Below are 22486 nucleotides of genomic sequence, written 5' to 3' on the forward strand. Positions count from 1 at the left end.
AATTTACTGATTTCGAACATAGAGGATAATATTTTTATAGTGATGTTCTTGGAATAGTAGTTCTTTGGAATATAATAGTAAAGAGTATTACTTGTTCAGAAAAAAACACACTTTTGTGGTAAACTTGCAAGATAACGGGATTAGACAAAACCACATAGATTTCTTTATTGTGGTTTTAATATGCCAGTGTGCATATTATCATTTCTTAAACTTGGAGAACACATTTTGAGATATGCTGGTAATAGAATGTATCTTATAGAAACTCTTTTTGTCCATATAACAAATGCCATCTTTTTATATGTTATATGCATACACAGACACAGAATCCTTGGATGTTCTATTTTGTTTTTTATTGCACATCAGCACTTCTATATTCACTTTCAAATGTCCTCTCCTCCTCAAGGGGTATAGTTAAGAAAAGTCTGAATTTCAGGGTTCCTAGAGAAAAACAATTACATTAAGGAAAAGAAGAAATTATCTTTCAGTTCTACTAAGTAACATCATTTTAAAGGGAAAGTTTTAAGTTACTGATGGAATATGTTAGTATTCTTTGCTTTTGTGATTTAAGAAACTTGTGAAACATAAACATGCAAAGGAAACTGAAAGGAACAATGGAATGAACTATTAGTTGTTTACTATAGTTTGTGTAGCATCATTGCGAGAGAAAGCCACAAAAAAAGAGAATGTAAAAAATTTAGGCAGCCTTGTTCTTTTTAAAACTATAAAATATAAAGTAAAATTTTTAGAGCATAAATTATGTAGCTCAATAGATACTTTTGAATATTTTGAATATAGGTTTCCCCTGCTCCTCAAAAAAAGAGCATTATTATGAAACCTTTTCTAAACCGAAGTGGCTAAAGCCTAGAAGCAGTTACCTTAGGTGGCTTGATGCTGAGATGCTGAGGGTAGTTCCCAGGGAAAGAGCTTGGCAGTGTCACTCTCGCTGCTTGGTGCGTGCTACCTCTATAACAGATTGCTGCAACAAAATAAATGCTCATTGCTAGTTTTGCTTTTTGCTATTTTTTTGTAAAAACAAAAATCCTCTTCAGATTTCTTTTGATTAGTGAAACAGGTACAATTGACCCATGAAGAACATGGGTTTGAACTGCTTTAGTCCGCATATACATGGTTTTATTTGTGTGGTATTTTCTTCAAAAAATACTGTATATACTAGTATATTTTCTATTCATTATGATTTTCTTTTAAAAAATATATTTTATTGAAATTTTTACAGAAAGGAAGGGAGAGGGATAGAGAGTTAGAAACATCGATGAGAGAGAAACATCTATCGGCTGCCTCCTGCACACCCCCTACTGGGGATGTGCCTACAACAAAGGTACATGCCCTTGACCAGAATGGATCCTGGGACCCTTCATTCTGCAGGCCAATGCTCTATCCACTGAGCCAAACTGGTTAGGGCCATTATGATTTTCTTAATATTTTTTCTCTAGGTTACTTCATTGTAAGAATACGGGATATAATACATGTAATTACAAAATATGGGTTAACCAACTGTTTATATTATTGGTAAGGCTTCCAGTCAGTAGTAGGCTCTTAAGTTTTTGGGGAATCGAAATTTTTACTGTGCAGGTGTTGGCACCCCTAACCCCTTCATTGTTCAAGGATCAATTGTAATATAGGTCTTTTGTGAAGCAAAATGGTGTAACGTGAACTTTGAAAAATGGGATACTTGTATTTGAAAACTTGATGAAAATGAATTATTTCTTGAAAAAAATATGTAGATATCAAATGAGAAGAAAACATATGAAAAGATATATACTGCATTCTTCTTTTAAATGTTTGTTCATTATTCATTAAAAATGTTGAGGCCCTGGCTGGTTTGACTCAGTGGTTGGAGCATTGGCCCGGCCCATGGACTGACGGGTCACAGGTTCGATTCTGGTCAAGATCACATACCTCAGTTACAATCTTGATTCCCAGTTCTGGTCATCACGTGTGGGAGGCAACCAATTGATGTGCCTCTCTCACTTCGACCCTTCTTTCTCTCTGTCTCTCCTCCTCCCTTCCACTTTTTCTAGAGGTTAACGGAGAAAATATTATTGGGTGAGGGTTAAAAAAACACACGTTGTGTTACAAACATTCCAATTCATAAATAGTTAAGGTGGGTGGTATAGTATACTGCATTCTCTTTTTTTTCTTTTTTTCTTTTGTTACTCATCCAAGTCTTATAGTAAGTACTTACCAGATGAACAATTTGGTGCAGATATTAAAGGAATACAAAGATGAATTTTAAAATGGTGCCAACTCTCAAGGAGTTTGCAATCTAATACTAGTGACAGGTAGTTTAACACAAATTGTAGGAAAGGGATTACTGCATTTATTTATTTGTGTGTGTGTGTGTGTGTGTGTGTGTGTGTGTGTGTATCTTCACCCAACAATATTTTTTCCATTCATTATTTCCCAAAGAGTGGAAGGGGATGAGGGGGACAGGGGGAGAGAGAGAGAGAGAGAGAGAGAGAGAGAGAGAGAGAGAGAGAGACAGACAGACATTGATGTGAGAGAGACACATTGATTGGTTACCTCCTGCATACACTCCAACCTGGGCAGGGATGGAACCTGCAACCAAGGTACATGACCTTGACTGGACTATAGCCTGAGACCCTGTGGTGTGCGGGCTGATGCTCTAACCACTGAGTAACCCTGGCCAGAGCTGCTTTTTTAAAAGAAAATGTTTTATTGATTTTAGAGAGGGAGAGGAAGAGAGAGATAGAAACATTGATTGGCAGCCTCTTGCATGCCCCTACTGGGGATCAAGCCTGCAACCCAGGCAAGTGCCCTGACTGGTAATCCAGCTGGTGTCCTCTTAATTCACAGGTGTACGCTCAACCACTGAGCCACACCCACCGGGACAGGACTGTGTTTTTAATATTTTTCTGTGGTGTAGGAAAGGGAGAGTATGATTGGGGAAAAGAGGTGAAGGAAGCCTTCAGCTCTTACTTTACTTTTTTATTCAGGGATATTTTCCCAGTGAGCTCATCCTATAAAAATCTTAACATGAAAAACGACCAGTCGCTATGATGCACAATGACCACCAGGGGCAGACGCTCAACGCAGGAGCTGCCCCCTGGTGGTCACTGTGCTACCACAGGGGGAGCGCCGCTCAGCCAGAAGCCAGGCTCACAGCTGGCAAGCACAGTGGCGGTGGTAGGAGCCACCCAGTGTCCACTGCAGGCAGGCGGTAAGGAGTGAGAGGTCCTGGACTGAGAGAGCTCCGGACTGCAAGAGGGATATCTGACTGACGGCTTAGCCCCGATTCCCGGGGGTATCAGGCCTAAGCCGGCAGGTGGACATCCCCTGAGGGGTCCTGGACTGCAAGAGGGTGCAGGCTGGGCTGAGGACCCCCCTTGCCCCCCTCACCGTAGTGCACGAATGTGCATCAGGCCTCTAGTATTACTATATTGCTTGTATAATTAATAATGGATTATTGATATGTATTTTAAGAAAACATTAAAATACAAATTCACTTATTTTTAGTGAGAAGTCTACTAGATGCTTAATGTGTTTTTTCCCCCATTTTTATTCACCTTTCCTAGGAGTTGGTGCTGCAGTAATCGATAACTACCTTTATGTAGTCGGTGGTCACTCAGGGTCTTCCTACCTGAACACCGTGCAGAAATATGACCCTATCTCAGATACATGGCTGGATTCAGCTGGCATGATATACTGTCGCTGCAATTTTGGGTTAACTGCACTTTGACAAGTGTGGACTCATGGAAATAGTGAGGTGAAGAACTTCGTGCCGCATGAAAGGAGCCCAATTTTCTGAAACCCCAAAGCTGCATTGCTTTTTAACTAGAAATGTCATGAAGACTCAGCATTTTGTTGGGTACTTTGAACTGACAAGTAGCTTTGGTTGCTCTTGATTACAGTGAATCAATAATCAAAAAAAAAAAAAAAAAAAAGGAAAAGATCTTGCCAATTGAATTGTGCACCTTTTTCCTTTAATACTGGCATAAAGTAGTTTCTTTTAATTGTATTTATTGCTTTTAGAGAAAGAGGAAGGGAGAGGAATAGAGATAGCAACATTGACGAGAGAGAAACATCGATCGGCTGCCTCCTGCATGTCCTGCACTGGGGATTGAGCCTGAAACCCAAGCATGTGCCCTAACCAGGAATTGAACCAGTAACCTCCTGGTTAACGGATTGATGCTCAACCACTGAGCCACACCAGCTGGGCTGACATAAAGTAGTTTTATGTTCATAAGTGTACATGTGAAAAACTTGGTTTTTAAAAATATTTTTAGCTCTCTCCCTCCTTAATATGCACCATGATTACTAGGATGAATGATGTTTAGATGCTGCAGTGTAGTGAATGTCTGGACAGAGTACTGATACTGTCTGTTGGATATAAGTTCAAATGCTTCACATTTTAAATAAAGGGCTGCACTTTTTTGGTACTTTTAAGGGGTATAAATTACACGCTCTAGTGAATCACCTGGACATTCTTCCTGCTAAATGGCTTTAGGGCTGGGGCTGTAATAACTTTGCAAAACAAATGCTTTTACTATCATGATATTTGGGGGCCTGTTAAAAGATATTTACTGTTTATATCTTTTTTACGTGGGCAGGTTAATGCTGGAAGAAGTTACTTATCCAGTTCTGCTATGCTAAGCATGGATAGAGTTAAGCACATCAGTTTATTTTTTTAGTAGTACAGCAAGCTTCCCAGTGTTGATGCACATAAATGACAAATATTTAGTATCACCCTTAGTACATATTGATTTTTTTATATATCCTTTTAATAATTTCAGGTTTTAAGACATTTGTTTGCTTTTTCAAAGTGTTTTTAGATATAAAAATGGTGCTAATGTAGGAGCTATACCAAGGCTATAACGATGTTCTTTTGGATGTTCAGTATGAAATTTGCATGACATGTTTTGATAGTATTTTTCATTTTGACTGGCTTGATTTATTTGTGCTTATTAAAAATGTTAGTGAATATACTAATGTTAACATCCAAAAATTATCTAAATGATATTCTATGCTTTCCATGTTTCCTGAATAATGATTTAAAGAAAGATACATTTTTTTATCTTCTTTCTTGTGCTAGATATTACATGTCCTTCTAAAAAAACAAAAATATATGCATTAAATATAAAGCACTAGGCAGTTATGCATTACTCCACATTTCTTGGTAACTGAAAATTTTAAAGTCATTGAGGAAAACTGGAACTCATTGTTTACTTGAGTAATGGTTCTAAATTTTGTTCTACTTTGACTAAAGAAATGATCTTTTAAAGCAAAATGGTTTGCTGTTGCCAAGTGACAGCTTATTTAAAAGAAGTGGATGATACATTTTGTTTTAGCATGTTTTACAAAATGTCCATTAGACTTGAACACATTACCTTGCATTTTATTAGAATGTCGGTACTTTTATTTTTGTTACTATAGTAATTTCATTTTCTTTTTCATTATTTTTTTTTACTTGTCCACCATCTCTTTATAGTCTAAAATACCAGTGAGTATTTGTAAGAAAAATTAACTGCATTCTTAAGTGCCATAAGGTTCTCTAAACTATTGTTAAGAAGCCATTTGTAATTATAAAACGTAAGTTAATTTGTTAGCATACATGTTATTTCTTAAAAACTGTAGCTGGCAATTTGCTATTTTCCTTGTTCTTCCATAAACTGCCAGTTGTAGATTTAAATATATACTACCAAATTATTTAAAAATCATCTTTAAACACAAGTAGTATCATGCTTTATGAATATTTGCACAGATTATAAAACCTTGCAAGTGATTTTTAGTCTCTTGTAAGTAAGAACTCAACAGGAGCTACTAATAAACTTCACAGGCTATTTTCTATGTTGCTTGTTTAAATCACAATGATATATAGCAATAACTTTTTAATTGATTTAAATAAATTTTGTGGATAGAAACAAGGTGCATTATTGTGATTGACCTAGACTTTATTTAAAGAAAAAGCAATTTAAAATGGATTCCATCACATATTTGGTTTAAATTTCCCAACTCAGTTTTCTTTCTATTTATATCAATAAAGTTGTTAAATACATCCTGTTATTCTATATTTAATCCTTTCTCCCTAGAAGGGAATTTGAAAGACTAGAAAATTATTTTAATCGTAAAGAGTGCTATACTACACATTTTATTTTAATTATGTTTTATTCGATGTATCAGTGCCACTCTCAAATTAAAACAGAATATATAAATCATTTGGTAAATTAGATCAAAAGCATCTCTTAATCGTTGTTTTAGAAAAAATTTGAATTTCATGTTGAAGAAGACTAAATGTGAAATATTTGGGGCAATAATAGAAGCCATATACCAGAGAAAAAATTATGAAAACCTATAAAATAAAGGGAAAAAAGAAAACAAATTTAGAAATATTTATTTCAGGTTTGCTAAAGCTGCTCTACTATTCATAACAACCTTAGGTGTTAATGTGATTTGACAACTAATAACTATACAGCAGAACCTTCTTGTACAGATTTATGAGAAGTTTCATTATGAATACTCGGCTGATAAATTATGAATTTAATGTCACATGTTTCTGATACTGAAAAGGATAAAGATATTTAACTATAAATTCACAGGGTTAAAGATGTTAGACATAATTTTATATAATCAAGGAGAAGACAGCTAATTAAGATTGCCCACAAATATTTTTTTTAAAGTGGCAGTGAGAAATAGAGATTGTCTATCAGTTGGAAGATAATTGCCTTTTATGATTACTTTATGAGGACATAATCAGTTAGGAATGTTTGGCTATTTAGTATTTGCTGACTATAGTAATAGAACTTAAGTGATTTTTAAAGTAGACCAAAGGATATTTATGTAAGTTCTGTATGTTATTGCTGATATTGTTTTAGATATGAATGAATATAAAATTATAGGAAGTGGTATCAAGTGATAGAAAAATGGCATTCACTAGGTTTTGAAAATTATTTTGATAGCTTGACAAATATGGAGGGTCTACTATCTGTATGAGATATTGTGCTAGATGCTATAGAGGCTAGAAATATAAATAGGATATAATCTTTTCATTCAAAGAATAAAATATAGTGAGGGAGACCTATACCCAAAGTGATAAAGTGTGAATCTAATTCCTTATCTCCAACATCATAATTAATTAGAGACCCAGTTTATGTATAAACATTTGTATCCTTTTGTGTTCAATTAGGTTTTATTGGCATGAAAGAGATTTATAAAAAAAAACCTAAAATATATAGAATTCCAAATTCCCTGGAATTTGATAATATATTTTCGAGTAGGCAAACAAAATCATAGAAGCTTAAAAAAAAATACTATATTATCAATGCTCTGGCTGATACTAAAGGAAATATATATACATATAATGTTCTGTTTGTTTTCAGTTTTGGTGTTGGATTTCTGGTATTCTCACCTAAGTGCTCATTTTCAGGAAAATAAGATTCCACCATAAATATACTGCTTAAAGTTCAGTAAACTGGTGATAACCTCTATAACCTCTGTAGTTTGAAAGTTAAGAATTATAAGATATCACCTGTCAAGGTAACATCCCGTTCTACCTTTTAACCTTTTTTTTTTTCTTTGTAAAGCAGCACTTTAATTAGACATTTGATTAGATGCAATTATTCTGTGGTTGGATAGAAATTGGGTTTTCGCTTACAGTATATTGATTCAGTGTTGATACATATTTGAAAAGAGTGAGGACTACAGTAAGTTTTAAAACTATAGGTTTACAAGTTTTCTTATTGGTGTGAATATGGAGTCAAATAAAAATCCAGTTTACATCTCTGCAGAGAGAAAAATTGTTATCCATATGTCTTTTATATTACACATATTTAAGTAGGGATATTTATTGTTACTTTTGTCAGGTTATCATGTGTAAGTCCAAGCAAAAAGTTCCAAGTTTGCCTTAAAATACAAGTGAAATAAAAGAACTGGATAATAATGCCTATATTTTTGCCTTATGAATTGTGCTGTATCATAAACCAGAGATGGTTTTGATTTTAACAGAATTCTGAAATTTTATAGATGTAGAGTACTATATATGTACTCTCTTGCAAAGAATGTGAGCTAGTGTGGATTATGTTAATATTTAAATGTTTTTGTATGTGTATTTTACCTCTGAATAGTTACCTTTTAGCATCAGGGTTTCATTTTAATTTTGTTTACATAGTAAAGTGGCATTAACTTGTTGAAGGTTGTATTCTTTTGTCTTATTTTAAAAGTTCTTTGTATGTACTATTGTGGTATGCTCTGTAGTGACCTATGTTTAGAATAAATTTGAAAAACATGACTTTGTATGTGTCAATTGTTGTGAACTGACCTAAACTAACTTGTTTATGCTCAACTCTTAGATTCTTCTTGGTAGATAGGTCGTAGTCACAAAAGTTGAGGTAAATGTAGGATAGCCATTCATTAACTCACTTATTAAAGAAACATTTATTAGCAAAGCAGGCACAAGAGTTCAGTGGGTAAGTTCAATGCTGTCCCTGCTTTCTATCCTTTAGATTCTCTAACCAGTCTTTAAGAAGGTTTACTTGAGGCAGACAAGGTAGCAGTCCAGAGGATTCTGTTACCTTATGGCCAGCGTCAGGTAACAGCAGTCCTCCTCAAAGAGAGGCTGAGCTCCAGGTGCCATCTTTAAGGTAGTTGTAAACTATAGATTTGAATGGATTTAGATAACCTGTCCATGTAAGGATTGGAAATGTCTCATATTTTTGATAACCCATAGTCTTGAAAAGGGGTTTTTACTTTCATTCCTGTTTTTATTTTTATTTTTAGAGAGAGTAGAGGGGGGGGAGGAGAGATACAGAGAGAGAAACAACACATAGATCAGTTGCCTCCTGCACAGGCCCCGACCAGGGCCAGGGATCGAGCCTGCAAGCAAGATACATGCCCATATCCAGAATTGAACCTGAGACCCTTCAGTCCACGGGCCAACGCTCTATCCACTGAGCCAAACCGGCCAGGACTCATTCTTGGATTTCAATGTATGTTTGTTTTTGTTTTTTTGTTTTTTAGCCTAAAAATCTTGGTTTCTATCAAGATGGCAGGAAGTAGCTGGATGTTACACTCACCTCCTAGGACCAAACTGGCATCACTGTGCCCCATATCCTATATAATAAAGGGGGAATATGCAAATTGACCATCACTCCACCACAAAGATGGCAGCACCCACAGTGGAGGCGGGGGTTCCCATAACACAAGATGGCTGCGCCCACAACGGAGGCAGGGTTTCCATAACACAAGATGGCTGTGTCCACAGCAGAGGCCAAGTTCCTGTAACAAGCCTTAATGAGCAATTAGCAGGGACCTGAGGCTGTGCCCCCCACCCTGGCCCAGGTTGGGGGACCTCAGGCCGCGCCCGCTGCCCCAGCACCAGGCCAGGGGACCTGAGGTTGCACCTCCTGCCCAGCAGGGCTTGACAAGGGTGGGATTTAGCCCAATTAGGGAGAGGGGGCGACCGGGTCTGGGTCTTGTGTGATTTTGAGGCACACGTGAGTGGGTGGGGACTTGACTCTAGGTCCTGTGGTGCACCCCAGACTCTGACAGGAGGAAGGTTTTCATATACATTTTACTAATTTTCTTTCATTTCTGACACTTCTATTATAGAGAAATGGCAAATAGCAATAGTAAAATATTTCCTCTAATTAACCCTTTTAATGTGCACGAATTTTGTGCACCAGGCCACTAGTCTATCAAGAGGCCCAAGTCCCAGCACTAGCACCAACCTGCCTTGCTTCACAGCTGGGCCTCACCTGGGCAATTCCAAGCCCAATACAAATAACAGCCATCTGCAGATCACTCTGTAGCTTCTGCCAGGTAGCCTCAGGCAGTGGCTGACTTTGCCATTCCTGGGAGGCCCAGAGCCAGTGCACTCGGTGGACAGCTTCAGGCCATACCAGATTACAACTCTACACATCCACAAGCAACATACTCAAGGGGAAGACTCAGTGAACACCAAAGCCTCACTGAAGCAAGTCCTGCTCCATAGGGGTATCTCTTGCATAGCAGCTCTCCCACTGTAGTCACAGCTGTTCCTCACAGCCAGTTGGCCTGGGGTTCAATTCCTCCCAGTAACATCAACAGCAATTAAGGCTCAACTACAACAAGACTGTGCACACAGACCACAAATGGCACACCTAGAATGCTCAGCTCAGCGGACTGAGGAGGCTGAGCCACTGGGCCTTACAGGACCCCTACTACACAAAGGCTACTCTACCAATTCCAGGAGACATAGAAACTCTACCTAATATATAGAAACAAACACAGGGAAGAAGCCAAAATGTAAAGACAAAGAAACATGTCACAATGGTTATAAGGTTGCTCAAGGATCTTAATGAGAGCTTCAAGGGATTCAGTGAGACTTTCAAGGATCTTAGAATTTCAAAGACATGAAAAAGGACAGGGCAGAAATTAAGCATACACTAACTGAAATAAAGAATAATTTACAGGGAATCAACAGTAGGGGATCTGAGAATATGAGGAAGCAAAAAACACCCAATCAAAAGATTAAAAAAGTAAAAATATGAAGATAGTGCTAAGAAGCCTCTGGGACAACTTCAAACATACCAACATTTGCATTATGGGGGTGGCAGAAGGAGAAAAGAGCAAGATATTGAAAACCTATTTGCAAAAATAATGACAGAAAACTTCCCCTATTTGGTGAAGGAAATAGAATTACAAGTCCAGGAAGTGCAGAGTCCCAAACCAGAGGAACCCAAAGAGACCCACACGAAAACACATCATAATTAAAATGCCAAATGTTAAAGTCAAGAGAGATTCTTAAAAGCAGCAAGAGAAAAGCAGTTACCTACAGGGGAGTGCCTGTAGAACTGTCAGTTGATTTCTCAACAGAAACTTTGCAGGCTGGAAGTGACTGGCAAGAAATATTCAAAGTGATGAATAGCAAGAACCTACAACCAAGATTACTTTATCCAGCAAAGCTATCATTCAGAATTGAAGGTCAGATAAAGAGCTTCACAGATAAGAAAAAGCTAAAGGAGTTCACCACCACCAAAACAGTATTATATGAAATGTAGAAGGGTATTCTTTAAGATGAGGAAGAAGGAGGAGAAGGAAGACGAGGAGGAGGAGAAGGAGGAGAAGAAGGAGGAGGAGGAGGAGGAGGAGGAGGAGGAGGAGGAGGAGGAGGAGGAGGAAGAGAATGAAAATAAATCCATACCTATCAACAATTGAATCTAAAAATCAAAATAAATGAACAAGAAATATAATGAACAAAATAAACTGATGAATAAAATGGAACCAGAGGCCTGGAACAGACTGACAAATCTCAGAAGGAAGGGGTAAGGGGCACAGGAAGAAATTAACCAAAGGTCTTATATGCATATATGCATTTTCTATGGACACAGACAATAGGGTGGTGAAGGCCTGGGGCAGGGCTGGAACCAGGTGGAGGAGGGAAATGGGGGGAAAAGAGGGACATCTGGAATACTCTCAATAATAAAGTTTAAAAACTAAACAAAAACAAACCTATATCCAGTCCCATCAAGGAAAAGAGAGATCCCTAGCTGGTTTTTCTCAGTGGGTAGAACATCAGCCTGTGGACTGAAGGGTCTCGGGTTCAATTCCAGTCAAGGACACATACCTCTCCCTGGCCCTGGTGCCTGCAGGAGGCAACCAATAGATGTTTTTCTCTGTGTCTATCCTCCTCCCTTCCACTATCTCTAAAAAGCAATGGAAAAATATCCTCGGGTGAGAATTAAAAATAAATAAACCTTTTTTAAAAAAGAAGAAAAGAAATAGAAAGGACCAAAATAAATAAAACCAGAAATGAAAGAGGAGAAGTTACAACTGATTCCACAGAAGTGCAAAGGGTTGTAAGAAAATATTCTGAACAATTATACTATAGGTCAACAAATAGGACAATCTGTACAAAATGGATAAATTATTAGAAATACTCTTTCAAAACTGAATAGGAAGATTCAGAAAATCTGAATAGACAGAACACAACTAATGAAATTAATGCAGTAATAATAATAATAAAAAAACTCCCAACGAACAAAAGTCCTGGACCTGATGGATTCCCAGGTGAATTTTACCAAATATTAATAACTAACACCAATCTTTTTCAAACTATTCCAAAAAATTCAAGAAGAAGAAAACTTTCAAGCTAATTTTATGTGACCAGCATTATCCTAATTCCAAAACCAGATAAAGACAATACAAAAAAATAAAAGTCTAGGCCTATATCCCAGATGAACATAGATGTTAAAATTCTCAACAAATTATTAGCAAACCAGCCATGGCCAGATAGCTCAGTTGGTTACAGCATTGTCCCCATATGCCAGGGTTGCTGGTTTGATCTATGGTCAGGGCACATACAATAATCAACCATTGAATGCATAAATATGTGGAGCAACAAATTGATTTCTCTCTCTGTCTCTCCCCCAGTTCCTCTTTCTCTAAAAAATAAAAATAAAATAACATATATAATAGTATATGCACTTAAAAAAATACTAACAAATCATATCCAACAATACATTAAAAACATCATACACCAAGATCAAGTGGGTTTTATTCTGGGGATTCAACATTAGCTCAATATCCACAAAACAATGAATGTGATACATCACATAAACCAAAAGGAAGTATAAAAATCATATGATTATATCAATAGATGCAGAAAAAACTTTTGATAAAGTCCAGCATCTACTAAGATAAAAACTCTCAGCCAAATGGGAATAGAGGGAACATATCTGAACACAATAAAGGCCATACTTGACAACCCACAGCCAACATTATACTCAACTAGAGGCCCGGTGCACAAAATTCATGCATGGGGGAGAGGAGGGGAAAGGTTGTCCCTCTCACTATCCAGGACTGCTGGCTCCCAACTGCTTGCTTGCCTGCCTGCCTGATTGCCCCTAACCACTTCTGCCTGCCAGCCTGATCACCCCGTAACCACTCCTTTGCCAGCCTGATTGATGCCTAACTGCTCTCCTGCTGGCCCGATTGGCCCTGACTGCCCTCCTCTGCTGGCCTGGTCACCCCTAACTGCCCTCCCTTGTCAGCCTGGTCACCCCTAACTGTCCTCCCCTGCTGGCCTTGTCGCCCCCAACTGCCCTCTCCTGCAGGCCTGGTTCCCCCCAATTGCCCTCCCCTGCAGGCCTGGTCCCCCCCAACTGTCCTCCCCTACAGGCCTGGCCCCTCCCAACTGCCCTTCCCTGCTGGCCTGATCGCCCACAACTGCCTTCCCCTGCTGGTCGTCCTGTGGCGGCCATCTTGTGTGTTAGAGTGATGGTCAATTTGCATATTGCCTCTTTATTATATAGGATGGGCAAAAACTACAAGCATTTTTCTTAATATCAGGGATAAGACAGGGATATCTGCTTTCACCACTCTTTTATTTTGAGAGAGCGAAAGGGAGAGAGAGAAAGAGAAACATAGATTTGTTGTTCCACTTATTTATGCTTCAGTGGTTGATTTTGATATGTGCTCTTATTGGGGATCAAACTTGCAACCTTGATGTATTGGGACAATGCTCTAACCAACTAAGCTTCCTGGCTAGGGTTTTTATTTTTTTTATTTTTCCACTTTCACCACTCTTATTCAGCATAATACTCCAAGTCCTAGCTACAGCAACCAGACAAGGAGAAGAAATAAAAGACATCAAAATTAGAAAAGAGAAAAGTAAATCTGTCATTATTTGCAGATGACATGATACCATATAGAGAAAACACAAAAGTTTTCACCAAAAACATACTAGAACTGATAAACAAATTCAGCAAAGTGGCAGGATACAAAATAAATATCCAGATATCAGTTGCATTTTTATACACCTACTAGAGGCCCGGTGCACAAATTCATGCATGGGTGGGGTCTCTTGGCCTGGCCGGCGATTGGGCCGATTTGGGCTGTCTCGCTCAGTCCCGATCAGGCTGATTGGGGCCGACTGGCCAGGGGGAGGGACCACAGGAGGTTGGCTGGCCCGGAGGTTGGCTGTGGGAGCACACTGACCACCAGGGGAAAGCTCCTGCATTGAGCATCTTACCCCTGGTGGTCAGTATGAGTCATAGCTACCAGCTGGTCATCCCGTTGTAACAGTCCCTTAGGCTTTTAAATATATAGATAATGAACTATCTGAAAGGGAAACTAAAAAACAGACACATTCACAATTGCTTCAAAAAGAATAAAATACCCAGGAATAAATTTAACCTAGGATGCAGAAGTTCTGTACTTGGAAAATTATGACACCCAGGAAAAAAATGAAAAAAGATACAAATAAGTGGAAGCATACTGGTATATCGTGTTCATGGGTAGGAAGAATTAACATCATTAAAATGTCCATACCAGCCAAAGCAATCAATAGATTCAATGCAATTCCTATCAAGATACCAATGGACTAGAACAGATATTCTAAAAATTTATATGGAACCCCAAAAGACCCAGAATAGCCACAACAATCTTGAGAAAAAAGTACAAAGTGGAAGAAGTCATGCTACCTGGTATCAAACTATACTGTAAGGCCATAGTAAACACAACAGCATGGTACTGGCATAAAAAACAGACATATAGATAAATAGAATAGAACACAGAGTTCAGAAATAAACTCACATCTTTATGGTCAAATAACATTTGACAAATGATGCAAGGACATACAATGGAGTAAAATAGTATCTTCAATAAATGGTATTGGGGAAAATTGGGCAGATATATGCAAATAATTGAAACTAGACTACCTTATTACACCATACACAAGAATAAAATCAAAATGAATTAAAGACTTAGATGTTAGACTCAAAACTCTAAAAAGTCTAGAAGAAAATAGGTAGTAAAATCTCAGACATTTCTTGTAGCAATATTTTTTCTAATATATGTCCTCATGCAAGGGAAAGAAAAGAAAAACTAAACTAACGAGACTACATGAAACTAAAAGGTTTTTGCACAGAGTAGGGAACTATCAACAAAATGAAATGACAACCCACTGAATGGGAGAACATATTCACCAATGATACATCTGCTAAGGGGTTAATATCCACAATTTATAAAGAACTTATAAAACTCAACACCAAAAACCAAAAATGGGCAAAAGATCTGAATAGATGCTTCTCCAAAGAGGACATACAGATGGCCAATAGACATATAAAAGATGCTCAATGTCCCTAAGCATCAGAGAAATGCAAATTAAAACCACAGTCAGATATCTCACATCTGTGAGAATGTCTATCATTAATAAATTAATAACAACAAGCTGGTGAGGATGTGGAGAAAAGGGAACATTTGTGCACAGTGATGGTAGAAATGCAGAATGGTGCAACCATGTGTAAAGCAGTATAGAGTAACCTCAAAAACTTAACAATGGAACTGGCTTATGATCCAGCAATTCCACTTCTAGGAATATAGAATATACAAAGAAATCCAAAACACTAATTCTAAAAAATATACGCAAAAAAACAAGGCTCTACAATCAAGGCTACTTTACCCAGCAAGGCTATCATTTAAAACTAGAGGCCCGGTACATGAAATTCGTGCATTGGGGGGGGGGGGGGTTGTCCTTCACCCAGCCTGCACCCTCTCCCATCTAGGACCGCTTGGGGGATGTCCGACTGCTGGTTTAGGCCCAATCTCTGTGAGCCTAAACCGGCAGTCGAACATTCCTCTCACAATCCAGGACTGCTGGCTCCTAACTGCTCGCCTGCCTGCCTGCCTGCCTGATTGCCCCTAATCACTTCTGCCTGCCAGCCTGATCACCCTGTAACCGCTCCCCTGCTGGCCTGATTAACACCTAACTGCTCTCCTGGCATGATTTCCCCCAACTGCCCTCTCTTGCTGGCCTGGTTGTCCCCAACTGCCCTCCCCTGCTGGCCTGATCTCGCCCCCAACTGCCCTTCCCTGCCAGCTTGATCATCCCTAACTGCTTCTGCCTGCCTGATCACCCCTAACTGCCCTCCCCTGCCGAGGTGTTCTCGCCTCCAACTGCCCTCCTCTGCTGGCCAATTTGGTTCTGATTGGTCAGTTTCTATGCAGTCAGCATCAAAAGCTCTGCCTCTTAGGCAGCCATTGGCTCCTCACAGTTCACACGGATTTGGTTCTGATTGGTTGGTTCCTATGCTAGTCAGTGTCAAAAGCTTGGCCTCCTAGGCAGCCATTGGCTCCTCACACTTCGCCCAGATTTGGTTCTGATTGGTCGGTGTCTATGCCAGTCAGCATCTCTGGGCCTATCAGTGGGGCCTGATCAGAAAGGCAGGTCTGATCAGCAGCTCCAGTGGAGGGCCGAGAGAAATGGAGGCTGGCTGCTGGAGTGAGAGAGGCAAGTGATGATCAACAGCTGCCGCAGACGCTACGGATCAGACCCTGCTTCTCTCTTCAGGCCTCTCTCCGGGCCTGATTTGCAGCCCCCTCAGCAGTCAGTGCTGGGTCACTGTGCATGCAGCCAGAGCGGTCAGTGCTGTGTCGCCATTGCAACCCAGCGCTGACTGCAGGACTGACTTCTGGTTGGTCGAGCCTCTGGTTGTGAGGGACCCAGGGTTTTTATATATTAGGATTGAAGGAGAAATAAAGAGCTTCCCACACACAAAAAAAGCTAAAGAAGTTTGTTATGACCAAACCAGTATTAAAAGAAATGTTAAAGGGCTTGCTTTAAGAAGCAAAAGAAGGAGAAGGAAACCAAACAAACAAAGGAACATAGTTAAAAAATAAAATGGCAATAGATACATAACCTATCAATAATTAATTTTTTTAATATATTTTATTGGTTTTTTACAGAGAAGAAGGGAGAGAGATAGTTAGAAACATTAATGAGAGAGAAACATCGCTCAGCTGCCTCCTGCACACCTCCTACTGGGGATGTGCCCGCAACCAAGGTACATGCCCTTGACCGCAACCAAACCTGGGACCTTTCAGTCTGCAGGCTGACACTCTATCCCAACGGTTCTAAACCTGTGGGTCGAGATCCCTTTGGGGTTCGAACAACCCTTTCACAGGGGTTGCCTAATACCATCGAAAAACACATATATAATTACATATTGTTTTTGTGATTAATCACTATGCTTTTTTTAAAAATTAAATATTGTTCAGATTATTACAGTTGTTCCTCTCCCCCCCCCCCCATAGCTCCCCTCCACCCGGTTCCTAGCCCACACTCTGCCCTTAACCCACCCCCCCCCCCCAACACACACACACTGTCCTCATCCATAGGTGTACGATTTTTGTCCAGTCTCTTCCTGCACCCCCCACACCCCTACCCCCCACCCCCAGAATAGTCAGTCCACTCCCTTTCTATGCCCCTGATTCTATTATATTCACCAGTTCATTCTGTTCATCAGATTATTTATTCACTTGATTTTTAGATTCACTTGTTGATAGATGTGTATTTGTCATTCATAATTTGTATCTTTACCTTTTTCTTCTTCCTCCTCTTCTTAAAGGATACCTTTCAGCATTTCATATAATACTGGTTTGGTGGTGATGAACTCCTTTAGCTTTTTCTTATCTGTGAAGCTCTTAATCTGACCTTTAATTCTGAATGATAGCTTTGCTGGGTAAAGTAATCTTGGTTGTAGGTTCTTGCTATTCATCACTTTGACTATTTCTTGCCACTCCCTTCTGGCCTGCATAGTTTATGTTGAGAAATCAGCTGATAGTCGTATGGGTACTCCCTTGTAGGTAACTGACTGTTTTTCTCTTGCTGCTTTTAAGATTCTTTGTCTTTTGCTCTTGGCATTTTAATTACGAGGTGTCTTGGTGTGGTCCTCTTTGGATTCCTTTTGTTTGGGGTTCTCTGCACTTCCTGGACTTGTAAGTCTATTTCTTTCACCAGGTAAGGGAAGTTTTCTGTCATTATTTCTTCAAATAGGTTTTCAATATTTTGCTCTCTCTTTTCTTCTGGCACCCCCATAATTCAGATGTTGTATGCTTGAAGTTGTCCCAGAGGCTCCTTACACTATCTTAATATTTTTGGATTCTTTTTTCTTTTTGCTTTTCCAGTTGGGTGTTTTTTGCTTCTTCGTATTTCAAATCTTTGACTTGATTCTTGCGATCCTTTAGTCTGCTGTTGGAACTCTGTATAATATTCTTTATTTCAGTCTGTGTATGCTTAATTTCTATTTAGTCCTTATTCATAACCTCGAGGGTCTCACTAGATTTCTTGAGGGTCTCACTAAATTTATCCGTGGTTTCTAGAAAATTTTTAAAAAACCTTATAAGTGTGGTTTTGAACTCTATATCCAGTAGTTTGCTTTCCTGCATTTGTCATTTGTGACCTGTTTCTTTGTTTCCGCATTTTTTATGCTTCCCTGTGTTGATAGAGTGGCTTTGTGTGCTAAATGTCCTATAGGGCCCAGTGGCTCAGCCTCCCCAATTACCTGAGGTGGACACTCTTGGTGCACCCCTTTGTGGGTGTTGTGCACAGTCTTATTGTAGTTAAGCCTTGATTGTTGTAGGTATCACTAGGAGGAATTGACCTCCTGGCCAATTGGATGTGAGAATCAGCTGTGTCTGCAGTGGGAGAACTTCTGTGCTGGAGACACCCTTTTGGGGCAAGACTTGCTTCAGTGGGGCTTTGATGTTCACTGAGTCTGCCCCCTGTGTGTGTCCCTTATGGATCTGAGGAGTTGTAATCTGGATGGTCCCACTCTGACCACTGGGTACACTGGCTATTGGATCTCTAAGGAGGTGCTAATTTAGCCTCTTCCTGAGGCTACCCAGCAGGAGCTATGGAGAGATTTGCAGATTCCTCTTCTTTGTTTGGGGTTTGGAGGTTCCCAGATGAGGCCCAGCTGTGAAGTAATGCAAGCTGCTGTGGGGCCTTGGGCCTTCTTTTGGAAGTTCTGGGTCTCTCTGACCCAGCTGCAGTTTGTTAGGTAATTTTCAGATTGCAAAGGGCTAGGTCTTTCATATGCAAAAGCCTCTGCCCACAGCTTGGGTGGGGCAGGGTCTCAGGGGATCAACAGGGTGGAGCAAGCAGCTATGGCTGCTCCTCAGTCCTACCCTAAGAGGCCCTGGGTCTCAGTGTCCTGGTAACCGCTGTAAGCACCTCTGAGAGAAAACCGCCCTCGAGTTCTGCCCGCTGCCAGACAGTCCAGTTTCTCCCCGTATGAGTCTGGGTCCCCAGAGACTCTCCCGGAACTGGAGTTTAGAGCCCTCGGGAACGTGTGTCTCCCTCCCGATTGAAAAAGACAACCAAGTTCTCAGTTGCCAGCCCTTTCCACATGCACCTCCGTACCTCTGCACTTTACTTCTGCACCTCCTCTGAGTCTCAGTGTGCTTTTCTCTTTCCTTCTAGTTGTAGAATTTCCACTCAGCCAGCCTTCCTGTGGTTCTGGATAAAGTCCATTTTGTCTTTTAGTTGTATTTTTGAAGTGGTTGTGTGCGGCAGCAATTTCTGGTGTTTACCTATGCTGCCATCTTGGTTTCTCCACTATGCTTTAATTATGTTCAATTTGTAACAATGAAAATACATCCTGCATATCAGATATTTACATTATGATTCATAACAGTAGCAAAATTACAGTTATGAAGTAGCAACGAAAATAATTTTTTGGTTGGGGGTCACCATAACATGAGGAACTGTATTAAAGGGTCTAGGCATTAGGAAGGTTGAGAACCACTGCTCTATCCATTGAGCCAAACTGATTAGGGCTATCAATAATCACTTTAAATGTAAATGGCTTAAGTGCTCCAATAAAAAGATATAAGGCAGCTCAGTGGATAAGAAAACAAGACATGTATATGCTGTCTTCAAGAGACCCACCTCAGAATGAAAGATACACATAGAATAAAAGTAAAGGTATGGGCCCTAACCGGTTTGGCTCTGTGGATAGAGCGTCAGCCTGCAGACTCAAGGGTCCCAGGTTCGATTCCGGTCAAGGGCATGTACCTTGGTTGCGGGCACATCCCCAGTAGGGAGTGTGCAGGAGGCAGCTGATCAATGTTTCTCTCTCATTGATATTTCTAACTCTCTATCCCTCTCCCTTCCTCTCTGTAAAAAATCAATAAAATACATTTTTTAAAAAAGGGATGGAAAAAGATGCAAATGAAAAGTAAATAAAGGCTGGGGTAGCAATACTTATATCCGACAAAATATAACCAAGACTATAATAAGAGACAAAAAAAAAAAAAGCACACTACAAAATCACAAGGAAAGCAATCTCACAAGAGGATATAACCCTTATAAACATTTATGCACACAATATAGGAGCACCTCAATATGTAAAGCAAGTCTTGATGGACATAAAAGGAGAGATTCACAGTAATTCAGTTATAGCAGGAGATTTTTTAAAAAATATATATTTTATTGATTTTTTACAGAGAGGAAGGGAGAAAGATAGAGAGTTAGAAACATCGATGGGAGAGAAACATCGATCAACCGCCTCCTGCACATCTCCCACTGGGGATGTGCCCGCAACCCAGGTACATGCCCTTGACCGGAATTGAACCTGGGACCCCTCAGTCCGCAGGCCAACGCTCTATCCACTGAGCCAAACCGGTTTCAGCAATATAGTAGGAGATTTTAACACCCCATTGACATCAATGGATAGATCTTTCAGACAGAAAACCAACAAGGAGACAGCAGCCTTAAATGACATACTAGATTAAATGGAGTTAATTGATATCTTCAGGGCATTCCACCCAAAACAGTAGAATATACATTCATTTCAAGTGCACATAGAACATTTTCTAGGATAGACCATATGTTATGACACAACACTAGCGTCAATAAATTTAAGGAGACTGAAATCATATCAACATCTTCTCTTACCATACTGTTATGAAGCTTGAAACCAATCACAAGAAGAAAATGGAAAAACTCACAAAGACATATATGTGAAAAAACATGTTAAATAATGAATGGGTTAACAATGAGATCAAGGAAGAAATCAAAAGATACCTTGAAACAAATTAAAATGAGAACATAACAACCCCAAATCTATGTGACACAGGGAAAGCAGTCCTAAGAGGGAAATTCAGCGCATTATAGACCTATCTCAGGAAACAAGAAAAAGCTCTAATAAACAACCTAACTTTACACTTAAATAAAATTGAAAATGAACTATATAGTCCAGAGTGAATATAAGGAATGAAATAAAAAAGATCAGAGCAGGAATAAGTGAAATAGTCTAAAAAACCAATACAAATGATTAATGAAATCAAAAGCTGGTTTGTTGAAAACACAAACAAGATTGACAAACCTTTAACCAGACTCATCAGGAAAAAAATAGAGAGGACCCCAATAAATAAAATAAAAAACGAAAATGGAGAAGTAACAATGGATACTAAGGAAATACAAAGATTTGTAAGAAAATATTATGAACAACTATATGACAACAAATTGGATAATCTGGAGGAAATGGATAGATTTCTAGAAACAGACAACCTTCCAAAACTAAATCAGGAAGAATCAGAGAATCTGAATAGTCAGATTACAACCAGTAAATTGAAGCAGTAATCAAAATACTTCCAACAAAGTAAAGCCCTGGACCAGATGGCTTTAAAAGTAAATTCTCCCAAACATTTAAAGAAGAACTAACACCTATCCTTTTCAAAAGATTCCAAAAAATTCAAGAGGACATAAGACACCCAAGCCTTCTTTATGAGGCCAGCATGAGCCTAATTCCAAAACCAGATAAAGACACTACAAAGAAAGAAAATTACAGGCCAATATCCCTGATGAACATAGATGCTAAAATCCTCAACAAAATATTAGCAAATTGCCTGACCGACATGGCTCGGTGGTTGAGCATTGACCTACAAACCAGGAGGTCATAGTTTTATTCCTGGTCAGGGCACATACCCAGGTTGTGGGCTCAGAGGATAGGGGAGGGTGGGGGCAGGTGCAGGAGGCAGCCAATGAATGATTCTCTCTATTGATGTTTCTATCTCTCCCTTCCTCTTTAAAATCAATAAAAATAAATTTAAAAATATTAGGAAATTGAATCCAGCAATATATTAAAATGATCATACACCATGACCATTATTCGAGGGATGCAAGGATGGTACAATATTAGCAAATCAATAAGCCTGATACATCACATAAACAAAGTGAGAGACCAAAAAAAAAACCATGACCATGTCAAAAGTATTTGACAAAATCCAACACCCTTTTCTGATAAAAACTGTCAGCAAAGTGGGAATTGAGGGATCATACCTCAACATAATAAAAGCCTTATATGAGAAACCTACAACCAACATCATATTCAATGGGCAAAAACTAAAACCATTTCACCTAAGACCAGGGATGCCCACTTTCACCACTCCTGTTCAACATAGTCCTAGAAGTGCTAACCATAGCAATTAGACAAGAAGAAGAAATAAAAGGTAACCAAATTGGAAAAGAAGACATAAAAATGTCATTATTCATAGATGACATGACATAGAAAACCCTAAAGACTCCATCAAAAAATTATTAGACTTGCCGAAACCAGTTTGGCTCAGTGGATAGAGCGTCGGCCTGCGGACTGAAAGGTCTCAGGTTTGATTCCGGTCAAGGGCATGTAACTGGGTTGCGGGCATATCCCCAGTAGGAGATGTGCAGGAGGCAGCTGATCGATGTTTC

The 22486-nt window shown here is 39.2% G+C and overlaps 1 protein-coding gene across 3 annotated transcripts in view; it reads left to right on the top strand.

Moving 5' to 3' along the window:
* The window catches only part of KLHL28 (kelch like family member 28), a 29104-nt gene extending 24022 nt beyond the window's left edge, over positions 1 to 5082 (top strand). For all 3 annotated transcript variants that reach the window (XM_081087313.1, XM_081087314.1, XM_081087312.1), the window contains one exon: positions 3555 to 5082. In XM_081087313.1, the coding sequence (XP_080943439.1) occupies positions 3555 to 3718 (164 nt within the window). In that variant the 3' untranslated portion in view covers positions 3719 to 5082. The remainder of the gene's footprint in view (positions 1 to 3554) is intronic.
* The last annotated feature ends 17404 nt before the right edge of the window (positions 5083 to 22486 follow it).

The sequence above is a fragment of the Myotis nattereri genome (assembly GCF_964212035.1).
Source record: "Myotis nattereri genome assembly, chromosome: 1".
Lineage (NCBI taxonomy): Eukaryota > Metazoa > Chordata > Mammalia > Chiroptera > Vespertilionidae > Myotis > Myotis nattereri.